Genomic DNA, 26,136 nt, shown 5'->3' with positions numbered 1-26,136 from the left:
TTTGTAATATTTGTTTTATTATATATTAAAATTTGAAAAATATTGAAAAATATTTTTTAAGATATTGTTGCTAACTTGCTACTAATAAATATAGATTGTAACTTTTATGTGAAATTATGTTAATAAGGTCAAATAAGTTATGTGTGTTAATTCAACTAATTTACATGAAACGAGTTTAAATGGGTTGTGTTGTATTAATTAATTTATAATCAATTCTTAAGAGGGTTAAAAATGGTAACACGACACGACACGAGACTTGCTTATTTAGCAATGGATCAGCCTTTATTTTTCTTAGAGACAATAAAACACCATACTGACTATATAATAAAAAGAAAATTATACACGTATTACTTAGTATAATATTTTCCTAACAATGCTTATTTAGCAAATAATCAGGTATAATATATATTTTTTATTATGATTGATGTGACAGTCATTAATATCTGACGTTAATAATATCATATGTATGTGACATTAACATGTTACGCTAGTATTGTTAAGAATAGATGAACGATACTAACATGAAAAAGTCTAAATATAAAGATAATATGTAGTTAGACAAGATCTAAAGTGGCGTGACATCGACTTCTCAAAATCTAAAAAATAAAGAATACTATAGCCTTCTATGGAAGTCTCCCAACACGTCTGTCTTGGTTTCGTAATCTTGATCCCTCCAACTGAAAAAGTGATTGGTTTCAGTAGCGCGTAGGCAAAACCAAGGAAGTACCAATATACGGATGAAATCTTTCAAAGCTCCTAAAAGATTTAAGATAAATAGATAAGTCTTGTAAAATTTTTTTTAAAAATATATATCTCATTTTAAAAAAATATAAGAAAAAAATAATTTTTTTTTATAAAAGACTTATATGAGACTTGTCTATTCTAAATAATTTTTTAAAATATGTTAAAATCATGAACTTTATCATTATATCAATTTATTTTAATTTATTATTATAATTTTTTTAAATTTAAATTTAAATATAAAATATAATAAATAATTTAATTTTTATAAATTTTAAAATAATAATAATATTAACTCAATTCAACTCAACATCTAAACTATCTTGTACAAAATTCTGACCCCATCACAAAAAAAAATAAAAATAAAAAAAGAGAAAAAAAAGAAAGAAGAAAAGACTCAAAAGAGGGTCGAAGCTTAAGCTAAAGCTATGTAGCCTAGGAGACTTGGAGTAACCGACTATAAATAAATGCATGAAAATTATATGCAATGCATGCCCAATCTTGTATGGCTACAGGCTACCCTCAACATCAACCCGCCTGAAACAAACGCAGACAGACAGACAGACCGACCGACCAATAACATACGGCATTTTGCCTTCGCCTTTGCAGACTTGAAAACCACCAGAACACCAAATGACACATTTGTCCCCAGCGTCTGGCCTGCAATACCTGAGAAGGCTCAATTTTAAATCCAAGGACATATGCGTAGTTTCGCGGGAGCTCCCCCATGTGTCGGTTACTCCATCCTCGGTCGTCAACTTTAGTACTCTCTTAAATTCATCACTTTTATTTTTGTAACTTAATTATTTTAATATTTTTTAAAATAAAATAATTAACTTGTAAAATCAGTAAAACATTTTTCGATGAAAAAGGCTTTTTCATCCCATCATTTATCTAAGTTTCAGTAAAAATTCAAAAAACTAATTTTATTTATAAAAATAAAAATAAAAATTTATAAAAAAATATATAATATAGTCTATAACTTTTTAACTCTATGTATTCATTTTTATTAGTCTCAATAAATTTTATTTAATTTTATTTTATATACTTTTAATAATATATTGTAAAAATGTTCTAAAATTCTCTCTTAACAAGCGGGCAGAATAGGTTCCAAGGGATGCTAAAAATACATTTAAAAAAATTGAATAATGAGTAAAAATATATGTACACTTCTTTTTATAATTTTTTATATAATCATATTTTAAAATAAGAGTATTTATATAAAGTAATATTATTTTAATAAATTATTTTATAAAAACACTCCTTATATTTTATTTTTATAAATTATTTTATAAAAAAAATTCCTTATTTAAAATATAATTATATAAAAAATTTTAAAAAAATTGTTGTTCATCATCCTCCTAAAAAAATTAATGAAACACAAAGAAGTCAGGCACCCGAACGGACAAGGTAGGAAAAAAAATAATAAAAAGAGCGTACGGTTTTAATAGAGATTTTGGTGAGAGACGGAGTGACATTATCGTACTGAAACCCAAAACTTTTTGGTCTCTCTGCTTCTTCGCTGCTCGTCTCGGAGGATGGAGCTGTCCGATCCTTCCAGGAGCTGGGTATAGTTCTTGTACAAACGTTTCTGTTTCATTCCAGGAACCTGCCTCCTGTACAGAACCAAAAATTAAATAGAGAACAAACAAAAAAAACACAGAAGTATAGAAACCCGTTTCCCATGGAATTGTATGGTCGCAACCAGGGAAGGAATAATGGGTCCCAACCGGAGTGGCCCTCCTCAGGCGGAGATACCGGGCTCGAAGGTACTGCCAATTTGTTTTGTATTCGTATTTCGACTCGTCTGTATCTATCTGTTGCGTTTCAATTTTGGGAGGGGGGGTTAGGGTTCTTGCAATGTGGGGTTTTGGTTAAGGTCTTTTGACGATCTTGGTCTTGATATTGGCGGTCAATGGTAGAGTCGATGTGGCGATTGGGGCTGGGGGGCAGCGAATCCTACCCGGAGCGACCTGGCGTGCCCAATTGCGTTTACTACATGCGAACCGGCTTCTGTGGGTACGGTGGCAGGTGCCGTTACAATCATCCTCGTGATCGTGCGGCGGTAAACTACTGTATCTTCGAAAATTATATGCATTTCAATTGGTTTTGTGTTGTTTTGATGTGAGGTTGTCAATGTTGTGTGTGTTTTATCAACACAATTTGAAGAAATGGGTTTTGTAATTTCGTTTAACTTGCACAATTGATAATTCACCTGGGCGTGTGGTGCTCCAACTCTTTTATGAACTTTTGAATGAACTTGGTATTTGTTTATTAGTTGCGAAATCTGAGGATAAGGAAAGGAAACAGAAATTGGAATTTTATGATTGCACTGTTTTTTTTTTTCATAATTGTGGTTTTGACATAATGATAATTCACCTGGGCTGCGCTTGGGCATGTTTTTGTGTAATTGTAACGTTGGGGTGATGGTTTTTTGTTTTATTCAGTGGCAAACAGCCAAATTTTGAGATTCAAAGATTGATCTTTTTCGTTCCTCTGGATAGTCTAGTGGCCCAGATTAGAGAGCGTAAATTGGGTTTTCTCAATAATAATTTGGATTCATGCTGCTTAGGTTGTGGAAGCTGTAAGGGCTACAGGGGAGTACCCAGAGCGAGTTGGGGAACCTCTATGTCAGGTACACAGTTGCGTAGTGATTGATTGTAACACCTCAAATGGGCTTCTGATTGTTGATGACTTGACATTGCGGTTTCCTGGCAGATTTGCTTATAATTGTCATAATCTGGCCTGTATAATGTGAAGTGGTTTTGTTCCTTTTGTATTTATTATGTTCATTACTCAATGCGCAGTATTATTTGAAAACTGGGACATGCAAATTTGGTGCATCTTGCAAATTTCACCATCCAAAACATGGAGTTGGATCCTTGAGCCAAGCTCCACTAAATATTTATGGATACCCATTACGACCGGTTTGTCTTCCCTTCTTCTCATTCCCACGTGTATGCACACAAATCTAATATCAGTAAGTCATGAAATTGTGAGTGTACTAAAATTGATGCACACTTATTGTTTTAACAGGGTGAGATAGATTGCTCCTATTATTTGAAAACGGGGCAGTGCAAATTTGGTGTAACTTGTAAATTCCATCATCCTCAACCAGTTGGCACCTCAATGCCGGCATCTGCACCTCAGTTTTATCAACCGGTGCAGTCTCCTTCGCTTCCTACACCTGAACCGTATGGCAGCGCATCCACCAGCTTGAGTGTGCCTAGGCATCCGCTATTACCTGGTTCTTACATGCCAGGGACTTATGCTCCTGTTCTGCTTTCCCCGGGGGTTGTTTCTATTCCGGGTTGGAGTCCTTATTCGGTATGCTATAAGCATCACACCTCAAGATTGAGATATGCCAGAAAGTACGTGCATTTCTTTTAATATCGTTGGCTTACTTGCTGCAGGCTCCTGTCAGCCCTGCGCTATCTCCTGGTGCTCAACCTGCTGTTGGAGCAACTTCTCTGTATGGAGTAACACCATTATCTTCATCGACACCTGCACTTGCAAGACCTTATCTCTCGTTACCCTCCTCTGCTAACCCTACAAGCAGTAGCCAAAAGGAGCAAGCCTTTCCTGAGAGACCTGGTGAACTTGAATGCCAGTACTATATGAGAACAGGGGACTGTAAATTTGGGTCATCTTGTCGATATCATCATCCTCGCGATCGGGTTTCTTCCGGGACTGTCCTCAGTCATATCGGTCTTCCCTTGCGTCCGGTATGGCATAGTCCTTATCTGGATTAGACCAAACGGTTTTGCTCTTTAACTTATTTAATTCATCTTTATTCTTATGTTGAGGCAAGGGTTTTGTTAGATCTTAGTATTATGAGCAGTAGGTTTTAGTTTGTTATTGGGTTCTGCACATCTTATTTTTAATAAAATCTTTAATTACTTGCAAAAAACCTTTTTCCCAACCTTATTGATATTAGCAGTGACTCTAAACCTAAGATTTGGTGTTATATGCTTTTTTAGTGAATTTATTCGTGCAATTATATTTTGGCCATTTACCATTTAAGCTGTTTTCTATAGTGACGCTCGATGATTTACTTTGGTCTGCTTAAGAGATTTGATCCTCTGCCTTAGAGGTATTTTGTAATTAAATAATGAGTGCATGATATGAATAACTAGGTTACTGACACGATAAATATATGTAGAAAATGGAAAGTTTATAATTGTTGTAACATATTACACTTTCTAACACTTTATTTGTTTGTCTGAAAACTTCTTACTATTTCATAGAAAATTCATATATGGTGGCAAATATCATATGTTCAGAAAAATGTTTGACGGCTGTGGTTGCATCAAAGCCATGAAAAATTATTCTCAAGGAATGTGTCATTTCTGTCTGGTTATGTCTCTTGGTTCAATTTGTGTGCCTGTCATACCTGTATTCCACAGTACAATGGCTGTATTGATTTTCCTAGTTCGAGAACAGGCTTCTTTTCACTAAGTATGGGGTTAGTGTTTCATAACATTCTTCTTATTCTTGGTTGACCATAAATAGTAAACATCAATTTGCACTTTGAGGACCTTGAACTGTTTGTCAACTCGCTAGTATTCTGATGAAGATGTAAATATGAATCCCCAATGATGCCCTCCACCTTGTGAGTATAGAACAGGATTACCAAGTATGGGTCCTGATTATAATGTTCTTCACTTGCATTGTAGTTCATTCTTTCTATCATTGCGGGCATTACTTGCAATAGGGAAGAGAGATTGTAGAAGAGTTTAGTTACTAACCTTGTCATAATTTTACCTTGCTGCTAACCATGTACCTCACTCCCTCTTCTGATCTGTTTGGTGATAAAGTGAACTAAACTCTTATCAAGTTCTACATCTCTTTTGTGCATCATATTGCCATCTAGTAATCTATTTTATCTAAAATTTTTTATAAACAGATATGTCAATTGTTGAAGCATAATAATTTATGTCGGCTTCAATTATCTGCAGTATTTTATTTCTGCACTATTTCCCCTTTCCAATGTTGACAGTGATGTCTTGATCAGTAAGTACATCACTTGCTTCGGACCATATTCTCACAGTGCATGCAGAGGCTTTGCAGATCAATAAAAAGCTTTTGAACCTATTTTTATGAGTTTTTTTTATTTTCCAAAAACAGGGGGTGCAACCGTGTGCTTTCTACTTGCAAAATGGGCATTGCAAATTTGGGCCAACATGTAAATTTGATCATCCGATGGGGACAATGAGATACAGTCCATCTGCATCATCTCTCATTGATATGCCAGTTGCCCCTTACCCAGTTGGCTCTTTACTAGCTACTCTGGCTCCTTCATCCACTTCTTCAGAGCTTCGGCCTGAACTGATACCAGGATCCAAAAGGGAATCATTTTCATCCAGAATGCCTTCTTCAGGGAATACCAGTAATTCAGTTGGTTTAATTTTTTCTCAACCCGGGTCAGTTTCACTCTCTGAAGTGCAGCTTTCAAGCCAGATTTCTTCCACTTTAAGCGGCGTCAGAAGCACCAGACAAGGGGGTGAGATTCGTCGTTCAAGCTAATGCAAAACCTTAGAAGCCATTCTTCATCGTCTTCTGAACTTGGTTAGAGCTCAGCAAGTGTTTAGTGGTCAATTGTGCAGAGTCCCCACTTTGCACTGTTAAGGATTATCAACCATATAAACCAATTTGGTTTACCTCACACTTGGACTCATCATTTCTGGTTCTCATGCCATTTATGTACAGTCATGAATATCTATCTATCTATACGTTGTAATATTTATACATTTAAAATATTTTTGATAAATATTAAAGTAAGGAAGCGTTTTTACATTTGCTGTACGTTGTCAAAAAGGTCTATATATGGTTCATGATGATATTGTTTACATGCATGCACGCTATTTGGATGAGGATCGGATAAGAAGCTTGCGGCTTAATTTCCATGCAGGCCTCAGACGCGCCGGAGATTGGCGCTCCACGCCGTCTAAAGTACATGGGCCACATGGCTAACCAGTAGGCACTGCCTGCAGAGTTTTTATACTCCCATCACATAGCATTAAAAGCCCCAAATAGCAACACCGACAGCCACTGATTTGTAACAACAGAAGAAAGTACACAGTTTGTACCCAACCCACTCAGAATGCAATATTGTTTTGATAAATATCGTAGCTATGTTTTTTTTTTTTTTTCCAAAGGAGTAGTTCGAAGATGTTTACATTACACATTATTTATATTCATATAATTTAATTTATAAAATTTAAAATTTAAAATTTAAAATTTACCTTTAAAATTAAATTATATCACACAATGATGCGTGGTTTAAAAGCTTTCAAATAAAATAATTCTTTTTTCAAATATTAAATCTAGAAAAATATAGTGGCTTCTGAAGTTGTTACCTAAAAAATTAGAGACTTCAAATCTATGCTCTAAAAAATGTATTGTTAGTTGTCAAGGTTATTTGATAAGGGTTTGAAGCCTCAAAATATCATTCTTTTTCAAAAGAGAAATGATACGTACAGTTATGAGTGTGTAAGCATCGTACAATCATTTTAAAAAAAGTGAATAAATATAAGACCTACGTGAAAATAAATTAATTTTTTAATAGTAGATTCTACTTTTTTTCAAAGTGACTGCATGACGTTTGCGCATTCCACAACTGTATGTAGCATTACTTATTGCCGAAATATATACATGCACTTGTTTAATTTACATGACTTAATTCGTAATGGCCTTATGGCCCCAATCCTGCCACCAGGTTATGCCAACAAGGAGATTATAAGGTCGTAGGGTTATTGGGATAAAGTTCTTTTCCAACCTCAATTGGAGAAACTTTCCTTCAAGCAACGTGTGTGTGTCTATATATATATATAATTTTATGTGCAATTACTTTTATGTATTCTTTATGTATTCTATTAACGTGATTGATCGCATTATTTTTTTAATATAAAATAACTGCTTTGACCAATCACATCAATAGAATGCATAAAAAATACATAAAAATAATTGTACGTAGCAAAACTCATATGCTTAAGGGACATAATCACACATAGCAATTTTTTAAAGAGTAATGCTAGATAGTTTTGTAAGAGTCGAAAAAAGTAAGGTCTATTATTAAAAATTTAAATTTTCTTATGTAGGTCTTATAATTACTCTTTTTTTTTTTTAAAAAAAAAATATGTGATATTTGTTTATTCTATGATTATAAATATGATTTATGTTGGTTAAAATTATGCACCGGATACTTAGCTCAAAATACATAAAATCCCAAATAATAGTTGAAAAATATTAGATATCAATTTATTGATCCTAGCATCGGTTTCGCAGGGCCAATAGAAATCATACATTAATAGAGTAAAGAATATTACGTAACACCAGAATAACACGTGCCCTATAATGTCTAATGCAAGTACTACGTAATGATACATTACGGTCACGTTTCTTTCTAATGCAAGTACCACGTTTCTTGCCTCGCAGTCCCATCTCCTAAGACCCTTGATTTGTCTGCGACCACAACACTGACACGGTCAACGCGCAAACTGTATCGAAACCAATTTTTACCGTCCGTTCTGACGCGTAGGATGATCAACGGAAATGGGTGCATCGGATGACAACGCAAGGAAAACTCTTACGAAGCTCAACCCCGACCCTCCATTCTTACGCGTAGGAAAAATCAACGGATTGGAGCACAGAGATGACGGTATACGTTGAAATCAAAGGAAATCATGGAAGTTTGGTAGACCGATCGATTGAGCCAAGCATGCATGAACATGTTCATTCCTTAACTGGAAAGCAACCCCGGCCCCAACGTGCATATATATATGCACATATATGATGCAGAAATATTTACCAATCAAACTCGATCCAGTTAACGAGAATTGTTTCTTTTTTCCAACCACGTACAGCCTTAATCAAGTACTTCCAAGATATCAACTGCGAAAATGGTGAGTTGCATATATATATATATATTTGCATATATATATATTTAAGTTCTGATCTGTAAAGCCGCAATATTCGGTCACAGATTAACAGAACCATTTTTGAGTTTATTTGAAATTTATATTTTGAATACGATTTGAGTTTTTATTTGGAACTTAAAGTTTAGATATTCGACTAATAGTTTTTGTACTTCTGATCATTGTATGCCCCTGCAGCCTCTTTCACTCAAGATTGAGGTATTGTTTTGTTTTGCTTTTTCTTATTTATTTATACATATATAAATGGACAATCTCTGTTAAATGAGTTAATTTCAAGCTGCTTGCACTCACCTGCTTGCTGTTTTTCTGCAACAGAAAGAAAATGTTCAAAACTCAGAAAGAGTAAAATCTGTGGATTTTCATCCAACTGAGCCATGGTAATTTACATTTCTCCTGTAATTTTCCCACAGCACAAGAAAAAAAAAGGAAAACTATCCATATATATCAAAGTATCAAACAAAATGAATTTTTCTACATAAGCTGCTTGATCATTATCTAAAGTATATTGCTGCACAATGCTTTCTGTTGCAGGATTCTTGCAAGTTTGTATTCAGGCAGCCTTTGCATCTGGAACTACCAGTCACAGGTAAGCTGGCAATATTATATATGTTAGGCGTACCTTTGAATGATCTTTGAGTATTGTTCCTGTGCTTCAAACACTTTTGACTTGTATTTATTATTTTTCTCTCTCAAAGCATTCGGTGCTAACGTCCTTTTTTATCCAATTCCAGACACTGGAGAAGTCTTTCAAGGTTACTGAGTCCCCAGGTAAATGACACGCATAAATTCAACACAAACTATAGCCGATACTTTTCCATAGGAGCTGTACTGCGTGTATTCTTGGGCATGTTTTAGATTGACATTCTTTTTTATATATGCGCTTGCAGTCAGGTCAGCAAAGTTCATTGCACGCGAACACTGGGTGGTTGCTGGAGCAGATGACAAGTTTATTCGGGTATACAATTTCAACACACTGGATAAGACCAGAGAATTTGAGGCACATGAAGATTACATCAGATCTGTGGCCGTCCATCCTACCCTTCCCTATGTGCTGTCAGCGTCCGATGACAAAGTTATAAAGCTTTGGGACTGGGAGAAGGGTTGGGCCTGTACTCAGACTTTCGAGGGGCATTCGCACTATGTAATGCAAGTTGCATTCAACCCAAAAGACACCCTTACTTTTTCAAGTGCATCCCTTGATGGAACCATAATGGTATTATATATAGGGCCTTATCTTTTCACTTCTGGCATAATTGTAAACTGCAATAATTTTCTTTTTAAGTCTGTTAATGGCTCCTCTTCTAGGTATGGAGTCTGAACTCTCCTGCTCCAATCTTTACGTTGGATGGCCATTCGAAGGGTGTGAACTGCGTTGATTACTTCACTGGCAAAGATGAAACAAAGCTTTTAACCGGTTCTGATGATTTTACTGCTAAGGTTAATTTGCAACCCTATCTCCTTCTTCTTCGGCTGTGTAGATCAGATTTTTCATATGCACTTGTGGTTATCATTAATTTGAATCTACTCATTGAGACTAGCTAATATAATTTTATGAGAACAGGTGTGGGATTATCAAAGCAAAAGTTGCGTGCAAACCCTAGAAGGCCACCAACACAATGTTACATTGATATGTGCTCATCCAGAGCTTCCCATAATTATTACTGGTTCAGAGGATGGAACTATTCGCATATGGGATGCCACCACCTATAGGTAACTACTCTTCATGATTCAAAATTTCCATATTCTGAAACCATGCATGAGGAGACCAATTGAAATACATGCGCGCATTAGAACTACTGTCGTCAGACTTTAATTGGTTCTGCTATATATTTTGGTTTTGGAAGTTTTAAAGTAATGCTCATGATCAATAATTTACAGGCTCGAGAACACATTGAACTATGATCTCGGAAGAGTTTGGGTAGTTGGATACAAAAAAGGATCAGATCGGTAAGATTCTATCCTTCTAGCTTGTTGTGTGCGCTGTAGCTTCTGATCAGTCGTAGGAAGATGTACTTTAAGTAACTGCTACATCCAAACATATGAATATATATATATATATATCTCTTCTTTTTTGAGAGAATATATGAATAATCTTAGTACTATATATATATCCTTGCTAATATCATGATTTCTACTCCCTTCAGGGTTGTATTTGGTTGTGACAAAGGAACAATTATGGTCAGTCTGAAGATCAGTACTTAGAAGTGAAACAACTATTTGGGGATAAAAAGTACGTACTTGGAGGAATCAAGTGATCATCATCCGCTGCTGCTGCGTACTGCTCTACTCTTGGTCCCTGTACTCTCTCTATATATATATATATATATATATATATTTGGAGTACTGCTGTTTTCTTATTATGAATAAATTTGTCAATGAATGAAGCGTTTGATCACCTATATACCCCTGCGTCTACTGCTGCTGTTTTGATTGTGTGATCACTAGTTTATAAGGATAGATATTATATATGTTATAGCTACGTACGTACGTACGTACCTCCAAGGATATTGTACGTACTCTTTCTCCTGTTAATTATATATGAATGAGTTGTGTTTCTTTGAATTCCAATGGCTTCTCATCTCTATGTCGTAGCAGTGGAATGTAGTACCTATGTTTAAATTAATAAATTCAGTCTGAAATATTGCAATACAACACTGTCCGGCCTGAACACCAATTGGCCGAGTACCGCAATTTTGTGTTCCAGATTCATCAAAAGCTGCACTTTCATATATATATAAATATATATATATATATTTTATAGATATTCTCTTAAAGAAATGCTACGTACAGTCGTGAAATGCGTAAATATTGTGTAATTATTTTGAAAAAGAGTGAGATCTATTATTAAAAAATTAATTTCTTTTTATGTGAGTCTGGCCCATATTTATTCTCTTTTTTCAATGCGACTGTATGACACTTGCACATTCACGACTACAAATATCATTTCTCATTCTTTTAAGGCTGTGTATTTGTCACTTCTATTCGAAATGGCATTACACAACATCTCTCTAACGTCGAAAAATGTCTTCCTAAGGATATTAATTAAGGTATCGCCAGCCTACCTTACTAGTACGGCTCTTCCCTAACCCCCTTCCCCGGAACCGGCCCCCCTCTCCCCCCAACTTAACTGGAGGAATATTCCTTCCTGTTTCTCTAATGCACTACTAGATCCTAATTCGAACTCAACTTAAATTATTATTACTTGTTTCAAAATGAGTGTACGTGGACAAGACTCTCTCAAATTAGTGTGCCGTGCCATCCACGTACGTAAAATACTTATTCAAAATGTCTTACCTATTTTACATTCGCTATCGTTTAGCTTTCCAATCATGTCATGTTGTTTTTTTTTAACATGCTAGACTTCGACCCTTAGATGCATGCCTAATTACCGACCACCACCAAATACGCACTCCACCGGGAGTCTATTGGAGTATTAATATTTCTCACCGAGTGGGCGGCGCCACATGTGTTGCGGTCAGCGCTCGTGGCTCTCGCACGCCACTAAGTTATGTGACTGGGATGTCTGTAGTACGTAGTCAATATTTACAGTCGTAAATTATATAATTATTATGTAATTATTTTTAAAAAAATAAATAGAATATAAAATTTATATAAAAAGAATTAATTTTTTAATATTAGACCTTATTCTTTTTTAAAATAATTACACGATATTTATATAATTCATAATTGTATATAGAATTGCTAATCACGTAATAAAAGACAAATCTCCCATTACAAATTAGCTAACATGAGTTATAGTATTTTACAGAGCTGCATGGGGCCCTGGTTCGACGACACACGTGACCACCAGGTCGATCCTTGACGTCGGAAAAAACCAAAACCAAAATCTTGCTTCCACTTTAACATTGATCTTGACGTAAAAGTCGGGGGAAAAAGTGGGGTTTAAAAGTTAAAACTTTTACCTTGTTCAAAAGCAGCTTTAACTTTGAAATGAATTTTCAAATGGAGTTCTAAGATGCCTGCAATATGCCCTCCCTCCCTGCCATCATTGGACATGGGAAACAACTTTGGTCCAAAAACACAACACTTTGAACCAAAAAATGGGAACATTCATATATCACTTCAACATGTCTGATCTGAGTAGTCACTTCCGAACCCAATAGTAAACATTCATTCATATCCACCTGCTTGGGTCACGTCGGTAGGTTATAAGAGTTAGGGTTTCATTGGATAACTCTCGTGACTCGTGAGGATAAGAGAACAAAAGATGCTTGAGATTTGATGGGAGTGGGCTGTAAAGTGTAAAGACCTGAATTGGAACCGGGCCTACCAAGTTTTCAACAAAGGTACTCGGCCCATGTACATGACCTTGATTTTCAACTGTATAAGCTGCCATGGCGGGAGAACTTTTTCCTCCCATTGCTAACCCTCGATCTTTTTCAAGTACGGTAATGTTACCTACCCTTCATCTTAAACTTTGTCATTTTAAATCATATATATATATATGTATTAATGTAACATAGAAAAACTGCTTAAATTAAATGTGTTATATCAGCGGACAATTCTCTTTATTAGTGGCATTTTCTTTTTCTCCTTATTGTCATCTAAATGGTAGAATGTTCCTCATCTGATTCAACTATTAAGATTATATTATTGTCATATGATCTATCATGTGATAAGTGTTACATGCATGGATGATATCCAGCTGACATTAACTTAAAGGGTTGGGAGTAGGTGAGGGTATGATCTGGTTTAAGCAGGAGGTGTGGGTGAATTATGATCTGGTTTAGAGGATCATAATGATCCATGCAATCATCCTCGGGCATGCGATCAATGTGCAGTGTAGCATATATATATATATAGTACCGACTGTACTGTCATGTATATATATTATAAAGGGTGGGCTCCCATATGTTTTCTGTAAGCCATAATTGTGGCCACCAGCTTCGCGCACTCTGCACTAATGATTCCAGCCCCTTTCACTCGATCAGCTTGGTGTTAAAAGATAGACAGAAAGACTTCGTGTGGCCTTGGCTGTTCTTTTGTTTTGTTCCAATCTTATTAGTTCAATGCCCCAAAAACAAAAACAAAAAAAGATATGAAGCTTTATGAAATGGAAATCACAAAAAATCTGAACCGCTAGCTGTATATAATATATATGGTACATAATTATATATATATATATATATATATATAAGTTGAAAAATAGAAAATACAGACCTCTTTAATCATACAAGTTTGTTTACTTCAATACCGGATAGCCATGCAGCCAAAAGGTAAGATAGACTACAGTGAATCAGTGATGATGAGCCAGAAGTTGACACTCGTAAAATATATACTCTAAACATTATACAATTAGGGGCAAGTGCTCGCTCATATAATAAACATTTTTATATTAGGATTTGATCTATTCTAGAGAGCAGCTCTATCTTCTCTTTAGAAACCCAATCCAAAAACCACCTCGCGGGGGAGCTTTGGCTCCTCCCTCCTCCCAAATGCAGTTTTCTCCAAATGTTTTAATTTTTTAGTCGGTGTTTTGGTTTTGTTTTTGTTTTTTCTGGTCAAAGCATGGAGAAGCGGCGTTTGATGTTTTCCGGTGGCCAACAACCACCACGTGCCCCACCGTGGAGTTCCTAAGCCGCCGATTTTTCAGACTGCCGAAGGTTTCGCCAAAAGGAGTGGCGCGTGATCTACACACGCAGGTCAAAGTGTGTAAGTGGTCTCTATGAGCCACCACACAGAGGGCTTTGCTGCTGCCACGAGCGGCGTTTCTGGGGTCAGCGATCTTGGTAGCTTCAGGATCGACGGTCCGTCACACTCCTAGTGTGGCGTATGTTCTTCACGCGCCATTACAGCCTTGTGGCTAAGTGTTTTTCTGGTTTTCAGTGTATTTCAAGTTTCTGTTTTGTTATATTTTTGTTTTTTCAGTTTTTCCTATATTTTTTTTGTTCTGTTGCTTGTATTAGGTAAAACATAAATTCTATACACAACCATCCTGCGTCCCCATTACGGCATTGCATCCGATGTGGCAAAAATTAAAAACGGCATCGTTTCATAATTCACTTCATCTGGAAGACAGAATGTTCTCTTGTCTCCCCATTTCGCCCCACATTCTCTCTCTCTCTCTCTTCCATCCATCTTCCTCTTCGACATATGGTCAGGCTTGCCAATTTTGGTTATGGATTTCTTAATTAATATAAAAGGAAAGCTCAACTTCTTTGAACTAAATCATTTTCAAACTCCCTAGTCGACACTATTTATTATGTTTCAACCACCAGAACAAAGTAAACTAGGCTCCGTTTGTTTCATGAAAAGAAAGTTTCCAAGTAAATCTAATTCTTAGTTATTAAAAGAATTAATGAGGAAAAGTCAATGAATTACACATCTTCTTGAAGAAAATTGAAAATGAAGTTCCATGATTTTTCATTCTATTTTGTTTTCGCACAATTCTAGGCAACCATACCGATAGAAAATAAATATTCGCAGGATTTCCCATCTCGGTTGCCCTCAGAAGAATTGTAGGTAAAAATAAAAAGAAATATGTTATTGGACTTGTCCATATCTGGAGATGGTATTCCCACTCCTCCTTTGAATGATGGGGGTGGTTTTCCTTCTCTTCCTTTAGAGGATGGGGGTGGTTGTCACTCGCGTGATCTACACACGCAGGTCAAAGTGTGTAAGTGGTCTCTATGAGCCACCACACAGAGGGCTTTGCTGCTGCCACGAGCGGCGTTTCTGGGGTCAGCGATCTTGGTAGCTTCAGGATCGACGGTCCGTCACACTCCTAGTGTGGCGTATGTTCTTCACGCGCCATTACAGCCTTGTGGCTAAGTGTTTTTCTGGTTTTCAGTGTATTTCAAGTTTCTGTTTTGTTATATTTTTGTTTTTTCAGTTTTTCCTATATTTTTTTTGTTCTGTTGCTTGTATTAGGTAAAACATAAATTCTATACACAACCATCCTGCGTCCCCATTACGGCATTGCATCCGATGTGGCAAAAATTAAAAACGGCATCGTTTCATAATTCACTTCATCTGGAAGACAGAATGTTCTCTTGTCTCCCCATTTCGCCCCACATTCTCTCTCTCTCTCTCTTCCATCCATCTTCCTCTTCGACATATGGTCAGGCTTGCCAATTTTGGTTATGGATTTCTTAATTAATATAAAAGGAAAGCTCAACCTCTTTGAACTAAATCATTTTCAAACTCCCTAGTCGACACTATTTATTATGTTTCAACCACCAGAACAAAGTAAACTAGGCTCCGTTTGTTTCATGAAAAGAAAGTTTCCAAGTAAATCTAATTCTTAGTTATTAAAAGAATTAATGAGGAAAAGTCAATGAATTACACATCTTCTTGAAGAAAATTGAAAATGAAGTTCCATGATTTTTCATTCTATTTTGTTTTTGCACAATTCTAGGCAACCATACCGATAGAAAATAAATATCCGCAGGATTTCCCATCTCGGTTGCCCTCAGAAGAATTGTAGGTAAAAATAAAAAGAAATATGTTATTGGACTTGTCCATATCTGGAGATGGTATTCCCACTCCTCCTTTGAATGATGGGGGTGGTTTTCCTTCTCTTCCTTTAGAGGATGGGGGTGGTTGTCACTCTCGTCCTTTGGAGGGTGGGGGTTGGTTATTTTGTTTTTACAGAGTGTTATATTCTTAGACAAACTGGGATTGAAATTTCTATTCTTACAGAGTCTCATATCTCAGAAGGTTTTGTCATTAGAGAGCTTATAGAAATTAAGATAATGTCCGTCACAAAAAAATTTGTGTGCGAAAAAACTCCAAACAGATGAGTAGCTTGGCTTATAATTTGAGTTTTTTTCTGTATTTATCAGTCACAGTTGTAACTTCGATTTCATTGAATGAAATGAAGTCTATTTTTCATAAAAAGAAAAATTAATAAATATTTTTATAATTTAATATTATTTGAGAAATTGAAATAAACATTAATAAGTAGTAGTGTAGGATTCATTTCATCATTAGCAAATATAATTAAATAAAAATCAATAATTTTATAATAAAAAAATTCATTATTGATATGCTCAACTAGGTAGTTTATAATGGAAAGGCTTGTTAACGGGAAAGAAAAAAGAAGGCATCTTTGGGAGCTTTGAAGAGACTGCCAGACAACATGATTTAGTCGAAGATCCTTTTGTCCTGTTTTATTACAGTTAAGTTTGAAGAAAAAGCAATGTGGATACAAGTACTAATAAATATATACATATATACCTGCAGTGAGTATTAATAGTTTAGTTTTATTACCCCCATGAGAATAATGCTTTTGAAGAAGATGAAAAATTATTTAGGCCAGGATCACTTCAAAAGTTCTCACCCTACGTGCGTCACACGTCTATATATTATTAGCCCCTTATTTTGACCTATATATATATATATATATATATGATTGGTCTGCATTCTTGAAATAAATTAAAGAATAATATTATATACAGTCGTGGAGTGCGTAAGTACCGTACAATCACTTTGAAAAAAAGTTGAATCCATTATTAAAATTTAGTTATTTTTATGTACGTTCCATATTTATTCATTTTTTTCAAAATGATTGCGTGGCGTTTGTACACTCACAACTACAACTATAATTTCTTTAAATTAAAATATAAAAATAAAAATCAATCACAAATGGGTATTGCAAGCTTTGCAAGTTTCAAACTCAATACATCCCCCTCCTCCTCCGCTTTCATAGCACAGAAATGTCCAAAGATCACAAGCGTTGAGACTGTAGTACAGGTGAAATCAATTTGGTCTTTGGATTTTTAGTTGGATGGATTGCACAGTGGTTTTCATTGTAGCATCTAATCCAACTCATTCTCTTTAGTTTCCCACTTTAGTTTAGCTTTACACATAATCCAGACTTAATTTAAAGCTAGCTAATCTTTTTTTGTTTTCTTTTTTAGGGTGGCTTTAACTAACTAGCCATGAATGATTATAGCACCCAAAAGCATTGCAATCCTTCAGGATTCCTGCAATTTCTCTAAACAAAACCATCTAAAAGGAGGTCACTCCCACCCTACCTTTCACCGAAAAGTGCAAGCACACCTGCATTTTTTTAATCTTGACTTTAGATTTAGCACATTATAAACACTCATTAAGGTATGTTTTAAAGTCATCACCACCCCTTGATCCAGCATGATTTCCTGTGACTTTAACCTCAGTGCAGCTTTCTTTCCAGACAGAGAAGGTGGTCCTTAAAGAAACTATATTCCCAGTTTTTGGTTTGTGACTGGAACGACAGAGGTTGTTGTTGTTAGGAGCAGAAGCAGTTATATTCTTGAAAGAGTGGCAATTATTTGGGTGTTGGTGGGAGTTGTGCAGAGCTATCAGTGGGAATTTTAAGGTTAAATTGCCAGTTTTAAAATTTTTTTGAAGACATGGGTGTCGTTACTGTTGGTGATTTGAAGCCAAGCATGTCAGGGAAGAGGTCGTTTCGTCCAAGTTCCAGTATAAGGCATGCTGCTGAATGGTAATCTCCTCCTCCTCCTCCTCGACTCTTGACATGTTGTTATTTCTCTTCCATCTTCTCCTCCTTGTGGTTTGGCTTCATTTTGTACAACGTTTCCCCAACAGTAAGTAAATCTTATGACAAATTTGCATAGGAGTAATGCAAAGCCTAGAAGGAAAGCAAAAACCAAACATGTTATGGAATTTGTCGTTTTCTTTACTCAAAACTGTCAATACATGTTAAGATTTAAGATGAATCGTCATTTTCACACTAGAAGTTAGATCTGATCACATTCAACCACATTCTGGGGTCAAACATTTCAGCCATCGGAGCTACTTTGCATTCTATCAGGTTATCATCATGGGCTTCTCTCTTTTCTACATCTTGTACTAAAAAACGACATTTTTAGATGATTTTGGGGGGGCATTCCTTCTGTTTTCCAAAGCTGCCAAAATTTATGGAAGAAAACTGCACCTCATGTTTCATGCTACATCACAAAAACAGAAAGCATGACTATGACGGATCAACCATGACCATGGCCTCCAAAACCTTATACGACATGAGCACGAGGTTGATCTGATAAATGGACCATATTCCTTGCTGCAGCCCTCGAGATTGTGAACTGCATTTAATGTTTGCCGGGCAATAATTTGTGCGTATTTACTATCCATAGGTCCACAGACAAAGTACGGACAGGTAGTACATTCGATCATCGAGTGTGACAAACCTTCTAGCTCAATATACACAGAAGAGAACAAGCATAGGTAGTTATCAATTTAATCCGGAGGGACCCATATGGCTGCTATTCTATCTCTGCAACTCAGTAAGATTTCCCAAATTGGTTCGTCAAACCACAAAGATTTCTTCATTTTTCAGTTCTACTTTTTTTTACCGTTTGAGAATCTACCCATATTGCCTAGAATACTGCTTGTCCAGTCCCACTCCTCCTGTATGTTTGATCCCTCCTTAGGTTTAAGCCTTTAAGGTATTTACACCGAGCACATGGCGGTGCAAGTTTACGGTTGAAGAAGCCACTGCAAGGCTTCTAAAACATTTGACATTAATGAACATGTATGCGTGCAAGAGTTTCTTTCTTTGAAATTCTTTCAACTCTCCGCTATCTAATTCATGCAATTCTCTCTCTTTCAGGCCAATATCTGATGTTTCTAGTGATCTTACTGTCGAAGTAGGAGCCTCAAGCTTTGCACTGCATAAGGTAAGATGGTGCAACATTAGTAGTACTAACTACTATCAAGTACTTCACTTCTAATTGTTATTTTCCTTATTCCAACTTCTGAGCTGCAAATTTTCTTTCTTTGAAATTTTGGGTTGTGTCTAGTAATTGATTGTAAATTAACCTGTTTGCACATTGTCATTAAAACTTAAAAAAAATCCTCTCTATGAAATCCTACAATATAATATCAAATCATAAATCTCTGTCAGTGGTCCTGCATTTGAGTCCGTCTGGGATAGTTTCTAGCTCAAGTTTCAGAATAAAAGTTTCTCAAACTTAGCTGCTGGTAATGAAACTACAAACAGTGCTTGATAGTCTGAAGAATTTTCATAAAAAGTGATTGGTTAATGTAATATTAAGGAGATTGAAGTGAGAATCGAAGAGGAAAAGAGAACTTCACCAGAAGCTTAAGTCAAATGATCATGGTTCTTTTGCAGTTCCCTCTAGTTTCTAGGAGTGGAAGAATTCGGAAACTGTTGCTGGAAGCAAAAGATTCAAAAGTTTCGCGCATAAATCTCCCTGTTGTTCCTGGTGGACCAGAGGCATTTGAGCTAGCTGCAAAGTTTTGTTATGGAGTAAATGTTGAAATTACACTCTCAAATGTAGCTATGCTATGCTGCACAGCTCATTTCCTGGAAATGACAGAGGATTTTGCAGAGAAAAATGTAGAAAGTCGAGCTGAAGCATATCTAAAGGAGATGGTGCTCCAGAATATATCAAGCTCAATATCTGTTCTTCATCGTTGTGAAAGCCTACTGCCCATATCCGAAGAGATCAACCTGGTTAGCAGACTTATCAATGCAATTGCCAATAATGCATGCAAAGAGCAGCTCACGTCTGGGTTATTAAAACTAGACCATAACTTCCCTGCGAAAATGGTCCCAAGCATAGAAACAGAAACACCTGCAGACTGGTGGGGGAAATCACTCACAGCGCTTAATCTTGATTTCTTCCAAAGGGTTCTGTCTGCAGTAAAATCCAAGGGTCTAAAACAGGATCTGATTAGCAAAATTTTGATAAACTATGCCCACAATTCTCTTCAAGGACTTGTTGCCAAGGACCCCCACCTGGTCAAAGGAGGCCTCTTGGATTTGGAACTGCAGAAGAAGCAAAGAGTCATTGTTGAAACAATAGTTAGCTTACTACCAACCCAATCAAGAAAGAGTCCAGTTCCAATGGCATTTCTTTCAAGTTTGCTGAAAACAGCAATTGCAGCATCAGCATCTACTTCTTGCAGATCAGATCTGGAGAGGCGAATTGGTCTGCAACTGGACCAGGCAATTCTTGAAGACGTCTTAATTCCAGCGAATTCACATGGAAACAACCACAGCACACTTTATGATACAGAATCAATCTTGAGGATATTCTCCATTTTTCTGAACTTGGATGAAGATGACGATGAAGATAATCACTTGAGGGATGAAAGTGAAATGGTCTATGATTTTGACAGCCCTGGATCTCCAAAACAAAGTTCAATTCTAAAGGTATCAAAGTTATTGGACAATTATCTTGCAGAAATTGCATTAGACCCCAACTTGATGACATCAAAATTCATAGCACTAGCAGAATTACTTCCAGACCATGCTCGTACAGTTAGCGATGGATTGTACAGAGCTGTGGATATCTTCCTCAAAGTGAGCCACTCACTCTATCCCTCATAATTAATTAAACTGCACACTACATTATTATTTTGATCTTTCTTTTCAAAGTTGTGATCGAGCACCAGCTTGTGCTTCTAATTACAGGTTCATCCAAATATCAAGGACTCTGAACGCTACCGACTTTGTAAAACAATCGACAGCCAGAAACTATCCCAAGAAGCTTGCAGTCATGCAGCACAAAACGAGAGGCTACCCGTGCAGATGGCAGTTCAAGTCCTATACTTTGAACAAATCAGGCTTCGCAATGCCATGAATGGTGGCCACAACCAATTCTTCTTTGGTACAATCAATGGTCAATTCCCTCAACGTTCAGGCAGTGGTGCAGGAAGTGGAGCCATCTCTCCGAGGGATAACTATGCATCAGTGAGAAGAGAGAACCGAGAGCTGAAGCTTGAAGTTGCAAGAATGAGAATGAGGCTAACCGACTTGGAGAAAGATCACGTGTCTATGAAACAAGAACTTGTCAAGTCCCATCCTGCAAATAAATTATTCAAGTCATTCACCAAAAAACTAAGCAAGCTGAATTCCCTGTTTCGGATTAATGGAATGAAGCCAATAGGAGGAGGTAAGGCTAACTCAGAGAGTCGATTTCCATTTCAGAAGAGAAGGCGTCACTCAGTTTCATGACTCTGTAAATGTGTAAAATTAATAAGCAGGAGTGTATAGTAGTGTTATATGTAGTAGTGTGATTGTGCCTTAATGTCAGATCAATAGCTTCTGAGTGTTGTTGATATTGGGTTTCTGTGTTCAGTGATTTCTCCATGGGGCTTTGGAGGCAGCAACCCAAATCAAAATTGTATGCAAGAGGTATGCCCGGATGTGTGAGAATCTTTCAAATATTGAAATAGAATTTTGGAGAAAAAAAAAAGCACCAAAATTTTCATGTTTTAGTTGTTTTATTTTTTAAGGGAAAGAGTTCTGCAACGTACAGTCATTTTTGTGTACTTCACTAATGTGATTGGTCAAAATAATTATTTTATATTAAAAAAAATGACGCAACCAACCACATTAATAAAATGCACAAATTAGTACACAAAAGTAAGATATTCATATAATCAGCGTAGAATTATTTTTCGCGATGTGTAAAACTGGAGTTAAATAAATGTACTAGATGTTCTTTATTAACTTAAAAAAAGTTGGCACAATAAAACAAGGACTCCATGGCCCAATGGATAAGGCGCTGGTCTACGGAACCAGAGATTCTGGGTTCGATCCCCAGTGGAGTCGTTTTTTGGCACGTCCAATTACAGAGTAAAACGCTTCGTTTTTTATTGAGTCATTAAACGGCGTCGTCTCTAAGGCGGTCTCGCTAGTTAAGCCAGCGAGATGCGGCAAGAGCACGATCGTCTCACGCGACGTACGGTTCGTCGGTACTCGGTGGGATTTTCGAAATTTATCAAAACATTCTAGGAGAAGGCTCGTTCCCGTTCCGGTGGACATGCCACCGTTATCTTTCTCTCGTCTCGGGAAGTCCTTGCCATTCTCCGGGTTCTTCAGGTACTGAAGATCTCTGTTTAGTTGCGTAGACAAAAAGTCAGGAAATAAAAAAATTAATTTCAAAGCGTGACATTGTTTTTTATTCCATTTCTTTCTCATCGTTTGGGAACCGGAGAATACCCTTCCGATTTTTTCCTATTATAGCTTTTTGTATAAGTTAATTTTTTTTTTTTTTTAAGGGAGCAAGCTCCCTTTCTTTACCAGTAATTGAAGCTATTTGTTCGCTAATTCCTGGTACCGGTAGGCCAAATCGCTGTAGGAATAATTTAATCAAAGACTGATTGGAGTCTGCATATTTATTTTTTAACATAGAGATTAATTCATCTACGTATTTGGTGTAATATCGATAAAGATTTCTAGTTTCTTCTTATCCATGTCCAAACAGGGGGAAAGAAAAACATTCAGAACGCAAATTACAATCGCTTAAATATCTGAAACCTCTTGCATATTATCTGGCTTAAGATTTTGTTGTTATCGTAGCTTGCTGCTGCCTGATTAATTGCATTCAGCAAATGTATATAGAGAAAGAAAGAGAGCCCTATTTTGTTGGATACAAATATTTGAGAATTTGGTGTTTTAATGAAGAGTTGAAACTTTGTGAATGTTCAGAATGCTACTGTATTTTTTTTTATGTGTTTAGTTATGAACAAGAATATCTGTCTCTCTCACATTTAGGACTACCTTATTTTCTGATCACGGAGTGATGAAGATTAGCAAGAAAAAATATCCATCACCCCCCTAGGCATCACCCAAGCCATTCCACTTCTACTAAACACCCTAGTCACCTCACAATGTAATAATAAATGATCCACCGATTCACCAACATTCTTGCATAAGAAGCACCAATCCAAAACAATTAAGCCACGCTTCTTGAGATTGTCCAAAGTCAAAGCCTTCCCTAAAGAAGCAGACCAGTCAAATAATGCGACCTTTGAAGGCACTTTACTCTTCCAAGGAAAGGAGTGTAGCATACTTGTACAAAGAATGAACTGAAAACTTCTTGTTACCAGACTACCAATGTGCTTCCAGACCATCTTATCACTCTCATCCCCCCCAAGCTGTGTGGCATACAATAAGCCAAACAATTTAGAAACAGCCTCTATTTCCCAGTCATTAACGGCTCTAGAAAATTGAACATTTCAGTGGGATGAACCACTAGAAGTGTCCAAAATCTCAGCCACTGAAGCATCCGTATATAGAGAAATACGAAACAGATCTGGAAAAACAGCATTAAGAACGCTACCACCACACCATGGATCATGCCAAAAATGAAGTCTGGAACCATCACCAACCACAAAAAAAAAACCTGTTTTACAAAATCATCCCAACCACTCCTAATACGTTTCCACACCCCCACACGAGTCCTCTTACCTCATTAGAACTCCATCCCCCCAAGCACTCCCATATTTTGAATCAATCACGACCCATTTGCAATCTTGATGATACATCCATAACCACTTCCCAAGTAATGCTTTATTAAAGATACTCAGCTTTCTAAATCCCAACCCACCACACTACAAAAGGAGTACAAATCTTATCCTAGCTAACCAAATGAAACTTTGCTTCCTCTCCTAAACCTCCCCACAAGAATTTGATTTGATATTATCTTAATCAAGTGATTTGATTTTCATAATTATTAAATCAAATAATTTGATTTTATAGTTATCCAATCAAGAGATTTGATTTTCATAATGATCAGAAAACCCATATGGGTTGGCTCAAGTGGCAAAGGCCTTGGTCTTGGTGGTATGGTCCCTCCAAGTCTAAGGTTTGAATCCTCTTGGGTGCAAACAATTTCTTGAGGCCATCGGATTAGGGGAGCTTCCCTTGAATTACCCGAGGTGCACTTGCAAAAAACTTCTTGCCTAGGGGCCTGTGCACCCTTGAGATTAGTCGGATCTTTGTTCCCAGACACTTAGTGCCAATAAAAAAAAAAAAAAAAAAGAGAGAAAAAGAAAAAGAAAAAAATAATGATAAAAATATTTACCTTATCTCATTTCCATGTAATTTTTCTATATAATTTTCCTATAAATAGGGATATACACTTTGTATCTAAAAACAATTGAAATTAATAGAATAGGAGATGGAGAAGAGAGGAGGGAGAGAGACTTTACAAGATAAGAAGGGAGAGACTTCAAGGGCTTCATTATTCTAATTCTCAAGTGTGTTTGAATACAAAGCGTAGGTCTCTATTTATAGGGAAGAGAGACTTTATGGGAGAAGAAGGGAGTGACTTTAAGGGCTACATCTTTCTAGTTCTCAAGTGTGTTTGAATACAAAGTGTAGGTCTCTATGTATAGGGAAAAATTACATGGAGATGAAATAAGGTAAATATTCTGATCATTATGAAAATCAAATCTCCTGATTTGATAACTATAAAAATCAGATCAATTGATTTGATAATTATGAAAATCAACCAATTTATTAGGATAATATCATGATTTGATATCATGTCTAACAGATCCAGCCCCCATTGTGGGATCACTTTAGAAATTTGGGTTCAGCATTAAGGGTTCTAGTTCTACAAGATGCTCTTGTTTGAAACTACTGCTATCAACTGTTTCAGTGGCTTCTGATTTGTTTTTATGTTCGAATGTGTTTCTTGTTAGGTACTTGAGGATTCCATGCTTTTGAATTTCAAGTTTTTGCTCAGTTTACGAGGTATTTTTTATCGAACAGGCAGCTTGAGCAAGAGATGGAAACTGTGATAAAGGTGCTGCAGCCCGGACCACTGGGAATTATAGAACACAAATTCTCTGCTGAAGCAATACATGAGGCACATGCTACAGTTCGTAAAGCAGTTGAGAATTGGCAGAGTAATGCAAAGCTAGAGCAGAGAACCCAGGTCTTGAAAGACTATGTCAATTATTGAAGCTGTAAGGAACATGTGTGATGTTTTGTCATGGATGCTAATTATATAAACTTTTCTCTATGCTTCCTTAAAGTCATGATATTCTCCCCCCCGCCCCCCCCACGGCATCGTTTATTAGTACCTGGTGCTGCAATAATTTTCTTCTTGGTTTCCTTTGTTATTCTATGATGTGGGATGAAGTTCTTATTTTATTTTTTTGAGTGATTAGGAAAGGCGCTTGCGTTATTCTTGACAACTGAAAGTTTTTGTAAATGAATATTTGTCTTTATATTGACAAATATGGTATTGATTAAGGCATTTTTTACCATTTATTATGATTATGGTATTCCAGTTTGTAATTATTTTAAATGTGTCAACCACATTAATATGTCAGTCAGTTGTGTAGTTCATCTCTATGCATTCAGAAGTTATAAATCGTTCTACAGTAAGATGTTTGATTTGAAGGGCACCTGTTTCGATAGCAAGCATTGGTTTCGTGAGTAGGGTTACAGGTACGGGCAAATACAGGGCCCCAAACACGGATTTGCCTGTTTCTCTATCATTTTTCTTTGTTTTGTTCAAAACAATCCTCAAAAGATGTTTAAATGGGGAATATCTCGGCCCTTGATTTTTAGGCACCGTTGAAACATGAAGGCAGGACAGGATGACAGAAACATGACCAAGACTCAATAAGTAATAGCACCTCATGAACTGGAGAGAAAGGAAGGGTGAGAATGGAATTAGCTGGAGGTGATGTGCCATGGTCTCCTAAAAACTCACCTCAGGAT

General features: G+C 36.4%; 4 protein-coding genes and 1 non-coding gene across 6 annotated transcripts; all 5 read left to right on the top strand.

The window, feature by feature from the left end:
* Positions 1–2,190: 2,190 nt before the first annotated feature.
* LOC109008242 (zinc finger CCCH domain-containing protein 32-like) lies at positions 2,191–6,537 on the top strand. The gene is made up of 7 exons (XM_018988259.2): positions 2,191–2,510; positions 2,664–2,806; positions 3,314–3,376; positions 3,549–3,668; positions 3,778–4,068; positions 4,155–4,466; positions 5,869–6,537. The coding sequence occupies exons 1-7, from the start codon at positions 2,426–2,428 to the stop codon at positions 6,265–6,267; spliced, it is 1,413 nt and encodes a 470-aa protein (XP_018843804.1). The 5' UTR covers positions 2,191–2,425; the 3' UTR covers positions 6,268–6,537.
* A 1,979-nt stretch (positions 6,538–8,516) lies between these two features.
* LOC109008214 (coatomer subunit beta'-2-like) lies at positions 8,517–11,280 on the top strand. Its single transcript, XM_018988226.2, has 10 exons — positions 8,517–8,645; positions 8,856–8,876; positions 8,994–9,055; positions 9,210–9,264; positions 9,410–9,446; positions 9,566–9,891; positions 9,984–10,115; positions 10,240–10,388; positions 10,557–10,625; positions 10,823–11,280. The coding sequence occupies exons 1-10, from the start codon at positions 8,643–8,645 to the stop codon at positions 10,878–10,880; spliced, it is 912 nt and encodes a 303-aa protein (XP_018843771.1). The 5' UTR covers positions 8,517–8,642; the 3' UTR covers positions 10,881–11,280.
* A 6,389-nt stretch (positions 11,281–17,669) lies between these two features.
* LOC109020328 (BTB/POZ domain-containing protein At1g03010-like) lies at positions 17,670–21,868 on the top strand. 2 transcript variants are annotated; one of them, XM_019002770.2, is made up of 5 exons: positions 17,670–17,756; positions 17,836–18,126; positions 19,255–19,321; positions 19,777–20,973; positions 21,085–21,868. In XM_019002770.2, exons 2-5 carry the CDS (start codon positions 18,035–18,037, stop codon positions 21,625–21,627), a joined length of 1,899 nt encoding a protein of 632 aa, XP_018858315.1. In that variant the 5' UTR covers positions 17,670–17,756; positions 17,836–18,034; the 3' UTR covers positions 21,628–21,868. The 2 variants fall into 2 exon arrangements, with proteins under 2 accessions (XP_018858315.1, XP_018858317.1); XM_019002772.2 differs by lacking the exons at positions 17,670–17,756; positions 17,836–18,126 and adding an exon at positions 18,920–19,176.
* Positions 21,869–22,154: 286 nt separating this feature from the next.
* TRNAR-ACG lies at positions 22,155–22,227 on the top strand. The gene has a single exon. It is a non-coding gene; the product is annotated as a tRNA-Arg (tRNA).
* A 52-nt stretch (positions 22,228–22,279) lies between these two features.
* On the top strand, positions 22,280–25,676 carry LOC109008204. The gene is made up of 2 exons (XM_035695493.1): positions 22,280–22,497; positions 25,177–25,676. The coding sequence occupies exons 1-2, from the start codon at positions 22,439–22,441 to the stop codon at positions 25,367–25,369; spliced, it is 252 nt and encodes an 83-aa protein (XP_035551386.1). The 5' UTR covers positions 22,280–22,438; the 3' UTR covers positions 25,370–25,676.
* Positions 25,677–26,136: the final 460 nt, after the last annotated feature.

The sequence above is a fragment of the Juglans regia genome, chromosome 11 (assembly GCF_001411555.2).
Source record: "Juglans regia cultivar Chandler chromosome 11, Walnut 2.0, whole genome shotgun sequence".
NCBI lineage: Eukaryota > Viridiplantae > Streptophyta > Magnoliopsida > Fagales > Juglandaceae > Juglans > Juglans regia.
The sequence above is the reverse complement of the archived record's forward strand: the minus strand, read 5'-3'. Positions and strand labels throughout refer to the sequence as shown.